Genomic DNA, 19,740 nt, shown 5'->3' on the forward strand with positions numbered 1-19,740 from the left:
TGCCAGTTACTCATGGAGAAAGATTGCGCTCGATGTGCCAGTTGTTGGCCAAACCAAAAAAAAAAAAAAAAACTTTATGTGGTCACAGCACCCCACCTCAATTTACACCCATTCAGACCCCATAATGATGTGTTGCGAGCTGGATGTGAGTGGAAACTATTCCATTTGGTGCCAAATTCGCTGCAAAGTCTGGAAATTATTGGGGTGATATCATCACGCACTTAGATGGTGGAAAAACAAAGACGCTTATGAATGAATTCCGATGCTACACTTAGTTACTCTTTAACAAGCCATATTTACTCTGCTCTATAAACAGGCATCATGTTTACCTCACTGGCGTCTTCCCATAATACCATGTTCCTTCAATTTGTCTGCCACACTAATAAAAGTAAAGAGGGCCGGATTTTGAAAAGAGGTCAATGTTAGTGTTTCTCAATATACATAATGAACTTAATAAGGACCTCTATTATGTACAGTATATGTGAATAGTTCCTTGGAACAAATAAGCAGGGATTTTGAAGAATGCTTACGCTGCTCTGTTCAGCTTGATCACATGAAAATTAGGTGACTGTGGCGACATTTTGGCAAAAATGGCAATAAATGGTTCATTGCATGTATCGTGGCAGTTCTAACGTGAAATGTCCACTGAGTGGCGCTAAAAGCGAGTTAAATGGTCTCCCAAACAGATGAGGTTAAGGTTAATGCTCTATCGAGTTTTAAATCAATAAAACCGACCTTCCTACCCTAAACCTTAAACCTAAACATAACTAATAGTGTCATAAAAAGCAAACGTGACATGAGTAAATTGGTGAAGTAACCACGCCATTATGTGGTGCTTTTACATTTACATTTACATTTATGCATTTGGCAGACGCTTTTATCCAAAGAGACTTACAGAGCCCTTATTACAGGGACAATCCCCCCGGAGCAACCTGGAGTTAAGTGCCTTGCTCAAGGACACAATGGTGGTGGCTGTGGTGATCGAACCGACAACCTTCTGCTTACCAGCTCAGTGCTTTAGCCCACTACGCCACCACCACTACTACTGGTTTATGAGGCTCATGTGTTGCGCCCAAACGACACACTACACACTATGAACTTATAAAATATACTATGCACTCAGCCATGTAGTGTATGAGTTTTCAAAGTGTAGTATTGTCCCAAATGGAACACTTAGCGGCTTTTTTACTATGTGGAAGCATTCGCCGTTTAACAGCTGACGGAAGTGATGTTTCAAGTGCAGATGATGTGTTTCCATTTGCTTTAATGTTTTGGCCAACCTCGGTTCAACATCTTAAACAATGTACATATTCACACAGCTTGGGGTGATGGTAAAGCATAAACTCACATTTGTAAGGTGCTGTCTTCACTGAAGTTTCACATGTTGCCACATTCTCCATTATTTACAATTGTTAAGTCAGGCCAACATACCAACCAGTTAACTCTGCCCCTTCCGCTATGTACGGCAAGCCATGTTCGCTGAGTGCCCGAAGTGTCCAATACTCTGTTTTGACAGTAGTAAAAGTGCATCATCTAGGTACTTAAAGTACACTTCTCTTTGCTGCATGTTCAGTTAACACTGCTTACTACTTACACTACAAAATGGCACAGAATATTGCAGAAGTGTGCGGTTTGGGATTTTTGCGCTATAAGTGCAACGCTCCGTCAGCAGTGCAACTTGATTGAGTTCAAACAAGCTTGTAAATGTAATTAGTCAAGTAATGCAAATGTTAAAATGTTTCGCGTACAAGTTTTGATGTTTTGGTAGCATTGTGTGATCAACGGGGCGAAAAGGAAATGTGTATGAACTCATAATCTGCTGTTTTACCCGTGATTTGTGTGAAAGGGAATATAAGTCATTAATGTTGTAGTGCCAAAACTGCTGCGAAACATACAACGAGCGGTGTGAAAATCATTTTTAAAAGAATGTTGGTATAGTAAAGTGATTCTATGAGACAAGGTTTGCTCTTTTCCTCTCCTTTAAAAAGAACAGCATTTAGTAATCAGGGACTATTAAGTGCCTAAAAAGGCCCAAAAAATAAAAAGCACCAATTTGGGGTGAACTAATCCATTAAATTGCGTTTTACACTCACAGTCCATTAACTAAGTTCTTGGGTAGTTTATGTAACATTCAGCTGCAAGACAGTGTGTCTAATTTATTAACACCCAGGAGAAGGACAGGGAAATAATTTCCTCTCAACAAGTTCTCTTGTTTCAGACATCCAGTAGTAGTTGCTTAAAGCCAAAACATACACTGTGTCCGAATATCCATACTTCCCTACTATTTAGTATGCCTAAAATAGTATGCCAATGGAGAAGTATGTCCAAATCCTCAGTATTCATAAAACAGTAATCAAGCAATACCTTGATTGTCTACTTTAGCGAGATTCTAAAGAATCTCGTATAATAACACAAATCCAATAATCCCTCTGGAGCAGAGGAGACGTCATATTCAAAACGCTGAATTTAAAATAACGCGGTGAACTGCGAGTTGGAATGCTCTTTTTAACTGTAAGTGCTATATACACTGTATACACAGTATATAAGCTGATCAGCCACAACATAAAAACCACCTCCCTAATATTGTGTAGGTCCCCCTTGTGCCACCAAAACAGCGCCAACCCGCATCTCAGAACAGCATTCTGAGATGATGATATTCTCAGAAACACAGAGTGGTTATCTGAGTTACCGTAGACTTCGTCAGTTCGAACCAGTCTGGCCATTCTCTGTTGACCTCTCTCATCAACAAGGCATTTCTATACCCAGAACTGCCACTCACTGGATGTTTTTTGTTTTGGCACCATTCTGAGTAAATTCTAGAGACTGTTCTAGAGACTCAAACCAGCCCGTCTGTCACCAACAATCATCCATGCGATTATCTAATCAGCCAATCGTGTGGCAGCAGTGCAATGCATAAAATCATTCAGATACGGGTCAGGAGCTTCAGTTAATGTTCACATCAACCATCAGAATAGGGAAAAAAATGTGATCTCAGTGATTTGGACCGTGACATGATTGTTGGTGACAGACAGGCTGGTTTAAGTATTACTGTAACTGCTGATTTCCTGGGATTTTCAAGCTCAACAGTCTCTAGGCTTAATTATTGATCTGTTTCTCACCCATACTTAACATATTGCTTCTGAAGATATAGAATTAACCACTGGAGTCTTATGGATTACTTCTATGCTGCCTTCATGTGATTTTTGTTTTAGCTTTTGGAGTTCTTGTCACCATTCATTGCATTATATGGACTTACAGAGCTGAAATATTCTTCTAAAGATCTTCATTTGTGTTCTGAAGATCTGGGGTGGCATGAGGGTGAGTAAAAGATGAGAGAATTTTTATTTTTGGGTGAACTACCCCTATAAGGATTGCCACTCAAAAATGTCTTGCCAAAAAAGAGAGAGGTTTTCCAGAAACTGATTAACTGATCTGATTAGCATAAATTTCCCTGACTCACTCTGAGCACTTTCAAGAACAGTTATAACCTAGGAAGATCAAGATCAACAATGAGGTATCTTGATCAAAGACTTACTAGTCTTACTATTAACATATAAGTAGTCATTTTAGAGATTATTCAAGACTAGCTCAACCTGTTTATCTCCAGTGTGGTACCAATGGTGGTCTACGCCAGTGAGACCTGGAAGGCATCAACAAGTATCAACAAGAAGCTCAACGTCTTCCAGAAAAGGTGCTTACGCTGAATCCTGAAGATCAGATATTACGATCATATCACCAACGAAGAGGTGCTCCGAAGGATTGTCTGGCCACATCTTCGAATGGAGAACCATCGCATCCCCAAGAGCGCAATGAGATGGGTACCACCAGGCGTGAAATGTCAACGAGAATGCCCCCGAAACACATGGAGAAGACAACATGGAGACACTCGGGATGACGCCGAGACCGTGGCCAGAGACCGGAAACGCTGGAGAGAACTTACTGCCCAATATGCTACTTAGCATGGGAGGATCTAAGTCTAAATAAGTCATTGTGACGAGAAGGAGGGCGGGGCCGGGCCGTGACTATGCACTCCCGGCCCCCAATTGGGCTAATCAGCTGAGGAGAGGGATAGATGTGGCAGAACATAGCAGTTCCTTAACCTAGGTACATTGGTGCCAAATACCTGGAAGGAGGAGTGATGTGCTGTCATCACCAGGAAAGGAGGGGGGTTGTTACATAATGTGGGGGGTTCCCCGGCCTGAGGCAAATGAGGGAGGAGTGTGATGAGGAGGAGGGCGGGGCCGGGCCATGACTACGCACAAGGAGAGGGATAAATGTGGCGGGATGCCTCAGTTCAAGGGAGAGAGAGCCACAGGCAGCTGCCATGTGTGTGTTTAAGTTCTTATTAAATATTATGTTGACTGTTCAGCCGGTTCCCGCCTCCTCCTTTCCCATCCTTAACCTTGCTAAGTATTTCCAAAGACATAGCATTTTCCTTTAATCAGCTTGTATTTACAACCACGTAAATACCAATGGTTTAGGCCAAATGTATAATTGGCAGCACCAGTTTGAGGTACCAATTATTTAAGGGGTCCTTGAAGTATCATGTAAATGCCATAAGGTTACATGGAATATGGTTATATTATGTGTTACTTGTGTATTGTATTGCCATCCTACTCCAAGTACCATGGTAAATATCAAAGTGCTATTGTAGTACCAATTTTGTAAGTACTGGAAAATAAATTTGGGTTGAGAAAAGATACAAGGGAAAAGAAAAGTGTGGGCGAATTCCATTTTGATGCTGGTGAGAGAGAAAAAGCAAGAGAAATATAGTGTGAGAACTCCCTGTATTTTGGACAAAAATAACCCATTTTTTAAATGCCGCTTTTGTCGCCGAGTCCCTGGGGTGTCGTATACACACACAAAGTCCAACGAAACTGTCATTGTTTATAGAAAATCTGCAAACTCTAAACTTTACAGCTTTGAACTTATTACAAAATGATTGTCCTGCAGTTGAACTGAACTGAACAGCATGGAGTACCACAAAGATATTGCAAGGAGTTTGTGGACCGACATGTAAAAAATACAGAATTTTCTTTAAAAAACAATGTCATAATGATTCTGTTTTAAAGAAGAGGAACTAATTATTGGTTAAAGAAATAGTTCACCCCAAAATGAAAAGTCTGTCATCATTTAGTCACCCTCGTGCCATCCCAGATGTGTATGACTTACTTTCTTCTGCAGAACACAAACAAAGATTTTTAGAAGAATATCTCAGCTGTGTAGGTCCATACAATGCAAGTGTATGGTGACCAGAACTTTGAAGCTCCACAAAGCACAAAAAAGGCAGTATAAAAGCAATCCATACAACTCCAGTGGTTTAATCCATGTCATCAGAAGCGATATGATAGGTGTGGGTAAGAAACAGATGGATATTAAAGTCCTTTTTTTTTTTTTTTTACAATAAATCTGCACTTTCCCTTTCTTCGTCTTTTATTTTTATCAATTCACATTCTTTGTGAATTTATAGTAACAAAAGACTTAAATATTGATCTGTTTCTCACCCACACCTATCATATCACTTCTGAACACATGCATTTAACCACTAGAGTCATGTGGATTACTTTTATGCTGCCTTCATGTGCTTTTTGGAGCTTCAAAGTTCTGGCAGACATTTACTTGCATTGTACGCACCTACACATTTGAGATATTCTTCTAAAACTCTGCAAGTCTGACACATCTGGGATGGCATGAGGGTGTGTAAATGATGAAAGAACTTTCAATGTTGGGTGAACTGTCCCTTTAAGCATTAAAGTAGTATTAATAAAAGCAGTATTAATTATTTTATTTGAAATAGACTAGTTCGGTGTTTTAAAACCACTGTTAAACCTTAAACATTAGACAATGAACATCATAATTCATAAGATTTTACATCATATACACAACACACATCTTAGAGGTTTCAATGCAACTGAACTGGAGAAAAGGTCTATAACATTTCAGAGACATCTGTCAATCATGATAACAAGATGACTGACTAGAGTTTAGACATTTGCTTTTAGGCATTTCAGTGGCCAGTTTTAAGCCGGTAGACACAAAGGTTCATAAACGTGTAACTTTTCACAAATAAACGAGCCTCCTATTTATCCAAATAACACCAGTTGAGATCTTACCGTGGTATGTAAGTGTCCAGCTGTCCCGGTGCGTAAAGATGTGCGTGAAAGACGTGTTTCACTGCAGTTTTCCTCATGAAACTTTAAAAAAACTGCTGATCCTCCCAATGGGCGAGACATACATGTATACTCTCAAATCCCGCCCATATCTGCCAGACCATTAAACCCAACAACGCTGTTTATTTCGCATACTACAAACATCAGCCAATGTATATAACACTATGAAAGGTTCTTTGTTGTGAAGCTTTATGAAAAGCATCTACACACTCTTATAAAATCAAATGTGTTTATTGATTTTTAAATATGGTTCTGAATCTGTTCAAGGACAACATAAGATGAGTTAACACGTGTTGAATTTGTGTATATATATATATATATATATATATATATATATATATATATATATATATATATATATATATTATTATTTTTTAAACGGATACAATTCCGACTTAGCCTGTCCGGTTTGGTTCAGATACGAAATCAGATATCAGAAGACTACAAAGGAAAGTTTGGACTGTCGAGAGGATTATTGGTTGCCCCCTGCCCTCCCTTCAAGAACAGTACACTTCCAGAGTAAGGAAAGGGCTGCAAAAATCACTCTGGACCCCATTTACCCTGCCATTACCTTTCTGAACTGTTGCCTTCTGGCCGACGCTACAGAGCTCTGAGCACCAGAACAGTCAGACACAGGAACAGTTTTTTCCCTCAGGCTATCCATCTCATGAACAATAATTAATGTGCAATACACAGCTTATTATATTTATCCAACATACCCAACCTCTTCTGCCATTACATTCCCTTGGACTGTATATAACAGATTTGCACTGTGTGTGTCTGTATGTGTCTATATATATTATTATCACTAATAAATGAGACTATTTGGTAAACATTTGTGTTTTTCATCATATTGCTGACATTTTATAAAACTAATTTCCCCAAAGTCTTACTGTAATGCGATAAATAATAAATATACCGTAAAATAGGCTTACAGTACTCCTGACCAACAGCGACATCTAGTGGTAACACAAGAACAACAACTCCACTTGTCCATAAACAATGAAAGCAACAGACTCAAATGAATATAGCTTTAATGTATTCGCGTGCTCCGAGACAAAATATACCATAAGTAAACAATTCTCACTCACACTCTCTCTCACACACACACACACACGAGTGAACCAGAAACTGAGGAGAGTACATCTATCTCTCACAATCTCTCTCTCTCTGACACACACACACACACACACACTTTCTCTCTCTCTCTCTCTCACACACACACACACACAAGTGAACCAGAAACTGAGGAGTACATCTCTCACAATCTCTCTCTCTCTCTGACACACACACATTCTCTCTCTCTCTCAAAGACACACACACACACACACACACACACACACACACTCAATTTCATTCACACTCTCTCTCTCTCTCTCACACACTCACTCAATTTCATTCACTCTCTCTCTCTCTCTCTCTCTCTCACACACACACACACTCAATTTCATTCACTCTCTCACACTCACTCAATTTCATTCACACTCACTCTCTCTCACACACACACACACTCAATTTAATTCACTCTCTCTCACACACACACACATAATTTTGGACCCTGGGACTTAACATATGCAAACATAATACCTTTATCCTATGTTCAACAAACAAATCAGTGTCATTCTGTTTTCTGCATGCATATCAGTATAGCAGAACACCATTATATGGAAAATTACAGTGCATAATTCTTATCTGGGATGGCCAGTTAACTGAAAAGAACAAATGTTACATTCCATAACTAGAAAGTCTCTATACATGATTCAATTCACAGAGTGACTTACTAAACTAATTTGAAGTGTGTCTTCAGTCTTTTCTCCCTTTATTTTCCCTCTAAAATCCTCATGAGTAAATAACAGTGGCAGCCAACCCCATCACATATCAGGCCAACACCAAAGACAGGGTGGCCCGGGAATTCTGCGACAACATTGTGTGAAACAGGGTTAACAGACCTGTGAAAAACACATCATAATTATATTCCCTTTATGCAAAATCTAAATTCATATTTTTTTTTAAGAAGTGAAATGTGACCGGGTCTTGTTTTCACAAGATTTATCCTCAAACCCCTGAAACGTGGGCTTTCTCAAAACTTAGTGAGCTACCTAGACACAGAACAGGCACATTATGATGCCAAAAATGGTCTAAGTAGGCAGCAAACTACATTTTTTGCTTTGGGTGAATGGACATACGTGTTCTTTTATTGTGTGTTGGCTAAATTGCACACATTTTCCATATCCCCTCTTCATAATAGCGGATACTGTGTTGGCATACACACACACACACACACGCGCGCGCACGCACACATCATAGTTTCATAAAAAAGCAGCAATATAGTTCTGAGAGTCTTCTGTTGAGTCTCTGTGCACCTGGAACAGCAGGTATAACTCAAGAAACACTCCAGTAATCTCATGTGTACGTCAGTGCAAACTCAGCACACTAGTGTGAAGGCCCTGTGCTCTTTGAGGTCCGTGAGTCCTGGGTTAAACCAGACTTCTGGCTGTACCATTTAGAGCTGCAGATTTGAGCCGGCTCAGACCGTTGCCGCTGCAGCTAGGGGGGCTGGACTGCACCGCTGCTCCCATCCTCTGGGAGGAGCTGCTCACCTCAAATACCTCATTGATGGCCTTCCGAAAGCAGTGGAAGTTGTAGTCTATCAAACCTGCGGTAGAAAAGAAAGTTACTGTTGAGGCCTTGAGAGTCATGTGTACCTAGGATCTCTCAGTCTATAGTATTATCTGTCTCTGAACTTGTTTTGAACTTTCTATTCAACTTGGAAATGCCAGTAATGATTGTGCAACAGTCAAGTGAATAATTTGTTATCAAATACAGCCCATTTAAACAAATTAGGCCGAATTGCATTCATGCCAATTGCTTATTTGAACCTCAGAATCAATCTAAGGTTACTCTGTATTCTGATAAAATAATTAGTTTTCAAGAAACATTTAAAATCGCAAATATAAATTTTTTAACAATCACAGATTTTATTCATGTGATTTGGTACCCAAAACCAGAGCTAATCCTGCTGTCTAAGGCCCCCGTTTACACCTGGTATTAAGATACGTTTTGGTAGTGTTGGGTAAGTTACTTAATAATAGTAATCCACTACAAATTACTAAGTATTTCACCAAAAGTTTAATCAATTACTTAACTTTAAGTAATTGATTAAGTTACTTTCTAAAACACTTGTAATTGGATTACACCCCAACAATGTTTTTGGGTAATCCGTTTGAAACGGGACGAAGCTAAAGACAGGTGTACACGGTCCAAAACATTGAGAGATTTGTCCATTTCAACCACATTCGGAGGTGGTCGAAAGTGGTCGATAACTCGTGTCACAACATTGGGCTCATAGTGTAAACGCTCATCCGTTATTATTTGAATGTGTTCGAATGCATTTGAACAGCGCCGTGTACTCACCCGTCAATCAGCCAATGCGCTAAAACAAGACTTTAAACCAGGCCTGCAACTGCTGGCCCGTCTGAAATATTCAGTGGCCAGCATGAGATTGTTAGCTGTCTTAGTGGTTGTTCATACCAAACACTTTTTGTGTCTATTCAAGCTGTTTTTCAACTGCACTAGACGGACATCACACCACGTCTCGATGTTTTTACAGTGTCTTTAGACACATTCACAGGTTGCGCTACAAATAATCATTATACGTCATTTTGACGGAATGGGAAGATTAAAGAACTAAAATCATGGATGACTGATAAGCTTGAGTTCGGCCAAACAGGAAAGTTCTATTCAATAATTTGGTCATGTCAACATTTTATTTGAGGGGTTTGGGTAGCTCAAAGAGTATTGACGCTGATTACCACCACTGGAGACGTGAGTTTGAATCCAGGGCGTGCTGAGTGACTCCAGCCTGGTCTCCTAAGCAACCAAATTGGCCCGGTTGCTAGGGAAGGAAGAGTCACATGGGCTAACATCCTCGAGGTCATGATTAGTGGTTCTTGCTCTCAATGGGGCGTGTGGCAATTTGTGCAATGATCGTGGAGAGTAGCACGAGCCTCCACATGCTGCGAGTCTCCGCTGTGTCATGCACAACGAGCCACGTGACCAGATGCACGGATTGACTGTTTTAGAAGCGGAGGCATTTTATATAGCCCTGCTATTCATTTGATATCAAAATGCACCGACACATATGAGAAGCACAAATATCTGAAGCTTAGTTAATACAGGTACTCCACAAATAACTAGAATTAAACTCTAAACCTCATGCTTCGTTATCATGCAGAAACACCATGGTAAATAAAGGTTTTAGGCATTTGTGGAAAATGTTGTCTAATCAGGATGTTCTCAAAAATAATGGCATAATTATTTTTTGTTTTTCAATTAACGTCATACAAAGTGCAGTAAACATAAAACTAAAATCAATATTTGGTGTGACCGTACTACCAATTCTTCCAGGTACACTTGGGCAGTTTTTCAAGGTTGATGGGATATAAAATAAACCTCTTAAGACAAATATTTTTTGTGAAAAATCTAATGTGCCTAAGACTTTTGCACAGTACCGTATGTCGTCATGAAATCAGGGACCCTCCCCTCGAAATCCGAACACAAGTGGTCAAGATATTACAACCAAGTGTAAACAGTGATGTGTCTCGCCTGTCCACTTGCTATCGGATCGTCCAAATCACATCTTTATACAAGGTGCAAACAGGGCCTTTATGACACTTAAACATCCTCACCTTTTCTCTCGAAGCTCTCCTCTCTCAGGATACAGACCAGTGCCAGGAACTTGGTGACCTCCTTCAGGTAAAGCACTGTGGTGTTATTCAGCTTTATAATAGCCAGAGACTCCTTATCGTAAGCGTTGCTGTCCTCTTTCAGGCTAAAAACACCAACAAATGGATAAGAACATCATTTTATTCAACATACAGTTTGAGGACAAATGGAGGAAACACTATATTAACCTGATATGCATGCTGGCAGCATAATTTTTTATTATAACAGTACAGTATATCTATGGTGCATGACAGTATATTGAAGACAAATAAACCACAAGGTCTTTAGTATTATTGACATTTTCATGTTCATAGTTTCTCACCCATAAATACACGAGACATCAATAACGACATCGATCATGTCACAGCACAGCTCATACGATTGCATGTCCACCGGTGAGCTGTCTGTGGCGATGTAGATCTTACTCACCACATCGAACAGGAACGCTTTCTCAATTCCGGAATTCTAAAAAGGCAACAAATACATTTAAATTAATTGGACATGACTGGACTGAATAAATACGGAAACTCCCAAGAAACACATTCAGATTTACAGAGCAGCATTCCATAAATCACGCTGAATGGAGTCTTAATTGTAAAGATGAGGAAAAGCAGCTGTATACATACAGAAATAAAGATGTTGAGGAGGTTTTCCAGTGTGGGCAGTTGAGGGATGAGCTTTTGGACCACCTTACTGAAGGCCTCAAAAATAGAGTGGTCATAGATGCTAGTGAGATAGAAACTGAAACCAAACACAGACATATCATAAAACCAGACATTAATCGCATACAACAGATACTCATACAAACAAATTTGAGTAGAAACAGTAAGAGCAAAGTTAAATACATATAATAAATCTAAAAAGTAATAGTAAAAAAAATTATATAAAGTAATATTCTATAGCATTTACAGAGTCTAAAGTACTCACAATTAATTTAACTTCCATTTCATTGGGAAATAATGTAGGGAAGGGGCTTGGTTTTATCCATCGGGATTTGATTGGGCAGTTAAGTAGGCTTTTATATAATTGGATAATGTGTGTGTGTGTGTGTGTGTATACATATATTTTAGGGCTGTCAATTTAATGCGTTAATTCAGTGGGATTAATTATATTAAAAAAATGTACGCAATGAATCGTGTCCCCAGCCCATAATAAGGAGTATTTCTTTTATATGAACAATTCAAGCATGGAGTACCACCTGTTTTCTCCAGGGGGCAGTAAGCAAAACTCGCTGTATTATACAGAGAGCAAACCACACTTACCGAGAGCAGACAACACAAGATGAGAACACGTACTTGCATATAAACATAGCTTAATGGAGCACAAATCCAAATGCAGGGATCTCAAGACGTGTTTTTCTAAGTTTCAAACTTCATTTAACTTGACACTAGTGACCTAAAAACAAAGATGCTCCAAAAGTGTCCGTCTGACGCAGGTGTACATTGACGCATCCTTAAACAAACCCTTATAATAAATCTTGGACTGATTGATGAATTAAATTACAAAATGGATTGCAGAGAACTGTAGGCCAGTGATAGGCTTATGTTCATTAATATGGACATAAACAATATGTTGCATTCTAAAGCCACTTTTTGTATTGAGTTTAATGCATTTTAATGATCTGTATTATAATTTCTTTTACAATATATATATATATATATTTTTTTTTTATTATTTATAATTATTTAAATATAACTAAAGTTTGAAGTTTGGAGCAGAACAAATAGAAATAAACCTTATGTAAATTGTCAGCTTTATGCTAAGCTAAAATGTCATTTTACATGCACATTTTACCAGACATGATCATATTTTTGTATCAAGAAAATTCACGTTGGATCATAATTTCTTTTTTTCTAGCAAGACCTTCTGATACAAGGCAAACAGTTTAGATTTCAGGGTCAATATGTTTGGATGACTTACCTGAGGTGAAGCTTTTCCAAGCTGGCGTCGGCTAGATCATCATTAGCTCTCTGATGAATGTCTCTCTGCGTCTCTATCTTATGATCATCCGATAAACCATCCACTTTGTGTATAAACACCTCAAAATTGATCTCTGGATTCACCCTGAACGCCCGTGACACTGTCAGATGAAGCCGCCCTAATGCCTCTACATAGTCATCCTACAGAGAGAGAGAGAATTTTATTTTATTGCATGACACTTTTATTATGTTGTCTTGGCAAAGCAAGCATACTGTTTTTAATAGACCTGTAACAATTTCCAATCGTAACTCCTCCTAGGGCTTTCAAACTACATCCACCAAACTTGGTACAGACCTTCAGACTGTTCTTTGTCAGGTTGCTGTGTGTTTTCTAACAGATCTGACTTTCGGTTTTCGCACAACGGACAATCAAACTTCAGAAAAACCCCATATACTCACATTGACGTGATGTTCAAATGTACTAACATTGTATGCTGTATACAATATATAATATCGTATGTTAAAACATTCATGTCAGTAAAGTACTTTGAAATAATAATAAAAAAATATATATAAAATCACCAGCCACTTTATTAGGTACACCTGTACACCTACTTATTCATGCGATTTTCTAATCAGCCAATCGTGTGGCAGCAGTGCAATGTATAAAATCATGCAGATATGGGTCAGGAACTTCAGTTAATGTTAATTTAACTGGGTAAATAATGTGATATCAGTGATTTGGACTGTGGCATGATTGTTGGTGCCAGACGGGCTGGTTTGAGTATTTCAGTAACTGCTGATCTCCTTAGACAACAGTCTCTCGAGTGTAAAGGGAGTGGAGCGAAAAACCAAAAACATCCAGTGAGTGGCAGTTCTGTGAGTGAAAATGACACCTGACCACTTTTTAATGACAGAGGTCATAGACTGAAGACTAGGCAGGCCAGACTGGTACAAACTGACAGGAAGGTGACAGTCACCCAAATAAACACACGCTGCACAAGTGCTATGCAGAAAAACATTTCTGAACATACAACACGTCGAACATTGAGGCGTATGGGCTACAGCAGCCAAAGACCCTTCTGGGTACCAATACTGTCAGCTTAGAACAGGAAACGGAGGCTGCAGTAGACTGTAGACGATGGGAAAAACATCACCTGGTCTGACAAATCTGGATTTCTGCTGAGGTACACAAATGTTAGGCCCACTGGAGCCTCAGTTTTCTGTTTGTGGCTGACAGAAGTGGAACCCAACATGGTCTTGCCATCTTGCCGGTGGCGGCACGACCCCACCCTCCCTCCGGTCAACACAGCGCGCGCTGAAGCAGGTTTCGCCCAGGGTGCCATTCAAGCTTGAACCGCTACTGTATAAATTTCAGTGCTGCCACACGATTGGCTGATTATATAATCGCATGAATATGTAGATGTACAGGTGTACCTAATAAAGTGGCTGGTGAGTGTATATATAACACTGAGAGAAAGATCCAAACACAACATTGAAGAAATAGTTCACCCAAAAATGAAAATTCTGTCTTCATTTACTCACGCTCATGTTGTTTCAGACCCATGTGTGATTTTTTTTTCTATCCTTGGAAAACAAAAGGAGATTTGGCTTAATGTTAGCTTCAGTCACCAATCACATGAAGCATGAACAGGCCCTCTACATGATGGAAATGCGCATGCTCAGGTGGATACTGGGACTGATCAGACTGGACCACGTAATGAATGAGGACGTCAGGAAGATCATGGGAGTGGCACCGATCACGGAGAAGATGAGAGAAGCTCGCCTCTGATGGTATGGCCATGTGATCCGAAGAGAGGAGGAGTCAGTGGCGAGGAGAGCACTGTGGCTCTGCCCAGACGGAAAACGGCTGCGCAGGCGACCAAAGAAGAGGTGGATGGATCGAATCAAGGAAGATACGGAGCACGTCAATGTCGCCCCCAGGGATGCCCTGGATCGGAGAAAGTGGAGAACGGCTTGCCGGAAAGCGGACCTTTCACCTGCGTGAGAAAAACTCTAGGGAGAAGTAGTTAGCTTCAGTCACCGTTCATTGCATCTTTTTTTCCCCCATGCAATGAAAGCGAATGGAGACTGAGGCGTCCACATCATAAACAAAGACTTAAAGTTTGAAACGACATGAGTAAATTATGACAAAAGTGTCATTTTTGGGTGAAATATCCCTTTAAGATGGAAGAAATGTTTAGGCAAGGAGGCAATTTTAATCCCAAACAAGAAAAAAAAAAAAGGTTTCCAGAAGCAGATGCCCACACTGAACTCAGAGACGGATTTCGATGACATTTATCATTCTTTTTCATTTATCTAGTTTTGCAGATTGGTTGATGAAGGGGCATGTAAGCACTAAACATTCTCCATAAAACGTTGACATGCTGTCAAAGCCGCAACCACAAAACAAACATTGAACTTAGATAACCCTTAGTTGTAATGCCACTAAGGATTTTCTTCGCTTAAAGGGATTTTTTGCGACCGGACTCAGAATCATATTTGGTTCTTTTACCTGAGCATCAATGACAAATATCAATGCACCAGTGCCCCTGAAAATCATCTCGTAATCGAAGGTTGGGTCGAAAAAATCCACCTGCCCCGGAAAGTCCCATATGTGAAAGTTCACAAAGGAACTGCTGGAGATGTCGTCCTTGTGGATCTTGTTGGTGCTCTCCAGAAACAATGTCTCGTTGGGAGACATTTTATGAAACACCACCTGAGATTCAAACAGAGGACACAAGCACTAATAAGTACCAAAACGTACACAGTACCATGGTACCATATTATTTTGACTGGTATATATAGTACAAATATCATATTATTACAACCTGATACATCCCATTTACACTGGCGGCCAAAAGTTTGGAATAATGTACAGATTTTGCTCTTATGTAAATAAATGGGTACTTTTATTCACCAAAGTTGCATTCAACCGATTATTAGTCAGGACATTAATAACGTGAAAAAGTACTATTACAATTTGGAAAAAAAAAATCTGAATTTCTTAAACTACTTCAAAGAGTTCTCATCAAAAAAATCCTCCACGTGCAGCGATGACAGCTTTGCAGATCCTTGTTATTCTATCGGTCAGTTTGTCCAGATACTCAGGTGACCTTTCACCCCACACTTCCTGTTGCACTTCCCATAGATGTGTCTGTCTTGTCGGGCACTTCTCACGCACCTTACAGTCTATCTGATCCCACAAAAGCTCAATGGGGTGAAGATCCATAACACTCTTTTCCAATTATCTGTTGTCCAATGTCTGTGTTTCTTTGCCCACTCGAACCTTTTCTTTTTGTTTTTCTGTTTCAAAAGTGGCTTTTTCTTTGCAGTTCTTCCCATAAGTCCTCCTGAGTCTTCTCTTTACTGTTGTACATGAAACTGGTGTTGAGCGGGTAGAATTCAATGAAGCTGTCAGCGGAGGACATGTGAGGCGTCTATTTCTCAAACTAGAGACTCTGATGGACTTATCCTCTTGTTTAGTTGCACATCTGGTCTTCCACATCTCTTTCTGTCCTTGTTAGAGACAGTTGTGCTTTGTCTTTAAAGACTGTAGTGAACACCTTTTGTATGAAAGTCTTCAGTTTTTTTTTGGTCAATTTCAAGCATTGTATCGCCTTCATTCCTCAAAACAATGATTGACTGATGAGTTTCTAGAGAAAGCCATTTCTTTTTTTTTTGCCATTTTTGACCTAATATTGACCTACAGACATGCCAGTCTATTGCATACTGTGGCAACTCAAAAACAAACACAAAGACAATGTTAAGCTTCATTTAATGAACCAAATATCTTTCAGCTGTGTTTGATATAATGGCAAGTGATTTTATAGTACCACATTATCAATTAAGCTTGATTACTGAAGGATAAGGTGTTGGAGTGATGGCTGCTGTCTAGATTTGATCAAAAATGACTTTTTTTCAAATAGTGATGATGCTGTTTTTTTACATCAGTAATGTCCGAACTATACTTTGTGATCAGTTGAATGCCACTTTGGTGAATTAAAGTACCAATTTCCTTCCGAAACAGCAAAATCTGAACATTATTCCAAACGTTTGGTGTATATACCAGTGTATATACCATGGTACTCAAGAACACCATGGTACTATAACTATGGTAGTGTCCAAAAACTAATTATATTACCATAATGTAAGTAGTCAAATAGATAGAAAGACCATATATTACTGTTGTATCAACATTTACAGAATGGTACTACCATGTTTTAGACATCTACAACGGTATACATCAAAGTATCATATAATTACCATCTGGTTTTACAAGATACTTAAAAGAATACCATAAAATACTTCCATTATGGTAGTGTCCAAACCATGATTTTACCATCTGATCTAACGAAAAGCTGACAGATACACTGTTTAATGACATTACCATGGTAGATGTCCCAAAAACATGGTATTTCAATGGCATTTTTATGTTAGCCTGACCTTCTGTATTGAAGATTTTCCACTGCGCCTCAGTCCCATGAGCAGTATTCTTGGTTTATTGTCAGCAGAGGGAGAATTCTCCAGGTTTTCCTGCATCATGTCCATGTTTTCCACGCCATAGCCGAAATCTTTCGGGAAAGAGTCAACCAGGCTTCCGGCTAGCTGTTCCTCGTAATCAATTGACATGTTTAAACCTCTTTTAAACGTTACAAACACCTCTAATCTGTCTATTTAGGCGTTATGGGCTCTGTTTAAGTGATCGAGGCGGAGTCGGTGTGGATTAATGGTTTAGTTTGGATACAAATGAGGAGGTTTCATAGTGAGAAGCGGTTAGCTTGCTGCGTCAACAACACAAGCAAACGGGAAGCTGATCATATGACAGGCGCAGTGAAGGGAAGCTGCAGGTGAGCTTAAAGGCCTATAGGGTGAGCGGCCTATAGATGGAGCATTCGCGGTTATTTTACTCGATTGGCATTTAAAAATGATTTATTTATGTATTATTTCATTAAACATAAAACACACATTAAACAGTTTTAAATATTTAGATTTATTTTTACATTAAAAATATATTAATGTATTATTTTTATATTAACCCATATTTATATTTATTTTTTCAATTACAAAATTGTAATGTATTATTTCATTGCTATATTTAACAACACGAATTAAATAGGCTAGTGTTAAATATTTATATTTATTTTCAATTGAAAACTATATTTATTTATGTATTATTTTAATGTTGTTTCAATACATTAAAAAAAGAATTAAATAAAAATATATATTTATTTGTCAATTACAAAATATCAATGTTTTGTTTCATTGTTATATTGAACTACATTTTAAAACACGAATTAAATAGTGTTAAATATTTATATTTATTTTTCAATTTAAAACAAAATATATTTATGTATTATTTTATTGTAGTATTTAACTAAATTATGAAAATATTTAATACATTTTAAAAAAAAAATTCTATTCAGTTCTATTCTATTCTACCCTGCATAAAATGTAATGACATCTATGCTAAAATTATTCTATTTGTTTCTCAACCTCGGGATTCATATACTATAATATGATGACTCTAAAACTTTATAGATATTAGTTTTAATTTTCTGTTAATGCATGCTTTTCTGTAAAGCTGCTTTGAAATGATGTGTGTTGTGAAAAGCGCTGTACAAATAAATGTATTTATTTCATCAATTAGTATTTATTGATGAATTTCAATTTTTTGTATCTTTGAATTATTCAATCGATAACTGATCTCTTCATTTCCTTTTTAAGAGGCATTCCTTGTCCTCTTTAGTTTGTAAGTCAGCAGACATATCACCCTGCAGCTCCTGCCTGGTTGCCCACTAATGCTAATTGAGGTTGAGCCTGGCCAGTTCCTGGGTTTGAGACCTCCTGGGGAAACTAAGATTGTTGCTGGAAGAGGTATTAGGGAGTCCAGCAGGGGTACTTTCCCTGCGCTCTTTGTGGTTCCTAATGCTCCAGTATTGTGACGGAGACACCATTCTGTAACAAAGCACCATCTTTCGGATGAGATGTTAAACCAAGGTCCTGACCCTTTGTGGTCTATCCTAGAGCACTTCTCGTAAAGAGCAGGGGTATAACCCAGTGTCCTGGCCAAAATTCCCCCCATTGGCCCTTATCTATCACAGCCTCCTAATAATCTCCTTCCCAGAATTAGCTACATCGCTCTACTCTCTCCTCTCCACCAATAGCTGGTGTGTGTGGTGAGTGTTCTGGTGCACTATGGCTGCCGTCACATCATCCAGGTGGATGCTGCACTTTTGGTGGTTGAAGAGATTCCCCCTATACTATGTGAAGTGCTTTGAGTGCCTAGAAAAGCGTTATATAAAATGTAAGTACTTATTATTATTGTTATTATAAGCACTTTCAAAAAAGATTATATTGAAAACATTATTATAAACATTATTTATACAATGTCATAAAGAGTGAATTAAATGTATAACAATAAATGAATGCATGCTCAATTATTGAAACAAAAATGTATATTTAGGCCATGATAAAAAAAAATGCATTGTTTATTATTTGTTTGACTTTATGACTTAGGGTTCTTTATACCTTTTCATGTTGAATACAGTACCTAGGAGTCAACAAGCACCTTTTGTGCAGTATAGTACAGCAAAATACATTTTAAGTGAACAATCTTATGACCAAAAAGTCACAATCATGTTTTAACCACTCAATTATATATGTCTCTCATATATATAATTCCTTATATCCATATGCACATGTTGAGCCAGTTTTCTGAAACAATATAGAATTAGTTCATGCCTTTGTATTTCACGTCGGAATCTAAATATCTGGCACATCTCAGTAAACACATTTACTGTATGTATTTTTTACTGTATGCATGCATACACTGATATTTATCAATGCATTGTGAATGTAGTTTCTCCAATCCAGCAGGTGGCGCTAATAAAGATTCACGCTCACAGTCACAGACAGCGACAGAA

General features: G+C 38.6%; 2 protein-coding genes across 2 annotated transcripts in view; both read right to left on the reverse strand.

Annotated features, from left to right (window-relative positions):
• The window catches only part of fhl3b (four and a half LIM domains 3b), a 29,584-nt gene extending 23,364 nt beyond the window's left edge, over positions 1–6,220 (reverse strand). The window contains exon 1 of the mRNA XM_052092409.1: positions 6,114–6,220. The gene's annotated coding sequence lies outside the window, so the exon portion shown is untranslated. The remainder of the gene's footprint in view (positions 1–6,113) is intronic.
• A 372-nt stretch (positions 6,221–6,592) lies between these two features.
• On the reverse strand, positions 6,593–17,607 carry LOC127619551 (ras-related GTP-binding protein C-like). Its single transcript, XM_052092408.1, has 7 exons — positions 17,261–17,607; positions 15,330–15,533; positions 12,816–13,015; positions 11,522–11,636; positions 11,218–11,360; positions 10,859–11,001; positions 6,593–8,826 (listed from the first exon to the last, which is right to left on the reverse strand). The coding sequence occupies exons 1-7, from the start codon at positions 17,444–17,446 to the stop codon at positions 8,648–8,650; spliced, it is 1,170 nt and encodes a 389-aa protein (XP_051948368.1). The 5' UTR covers positions 17,447–17,607; the 3' UTR covers positions 6,593–8,647.
• Positions 17,608–19,740: the final 2,133 nt, after the last annotated feature.

This window comes from Xyrauchen texanus, chromosome 26 (genome assembly GCF_025860055.1).
Source record: "Xyrauchen texanus isolate HMW12.3.18 chromosome 26, RBS_HiC_50CHRs, whole genome shotgun sequence".
In the NCBI taxonomy this organism is placed as follows: Eukaryota; Metazoa; Chordata; class Actinopteri; order Cypriniformes; family Catostomidae; genus Xyrauchen; species Xyrauchen texanus.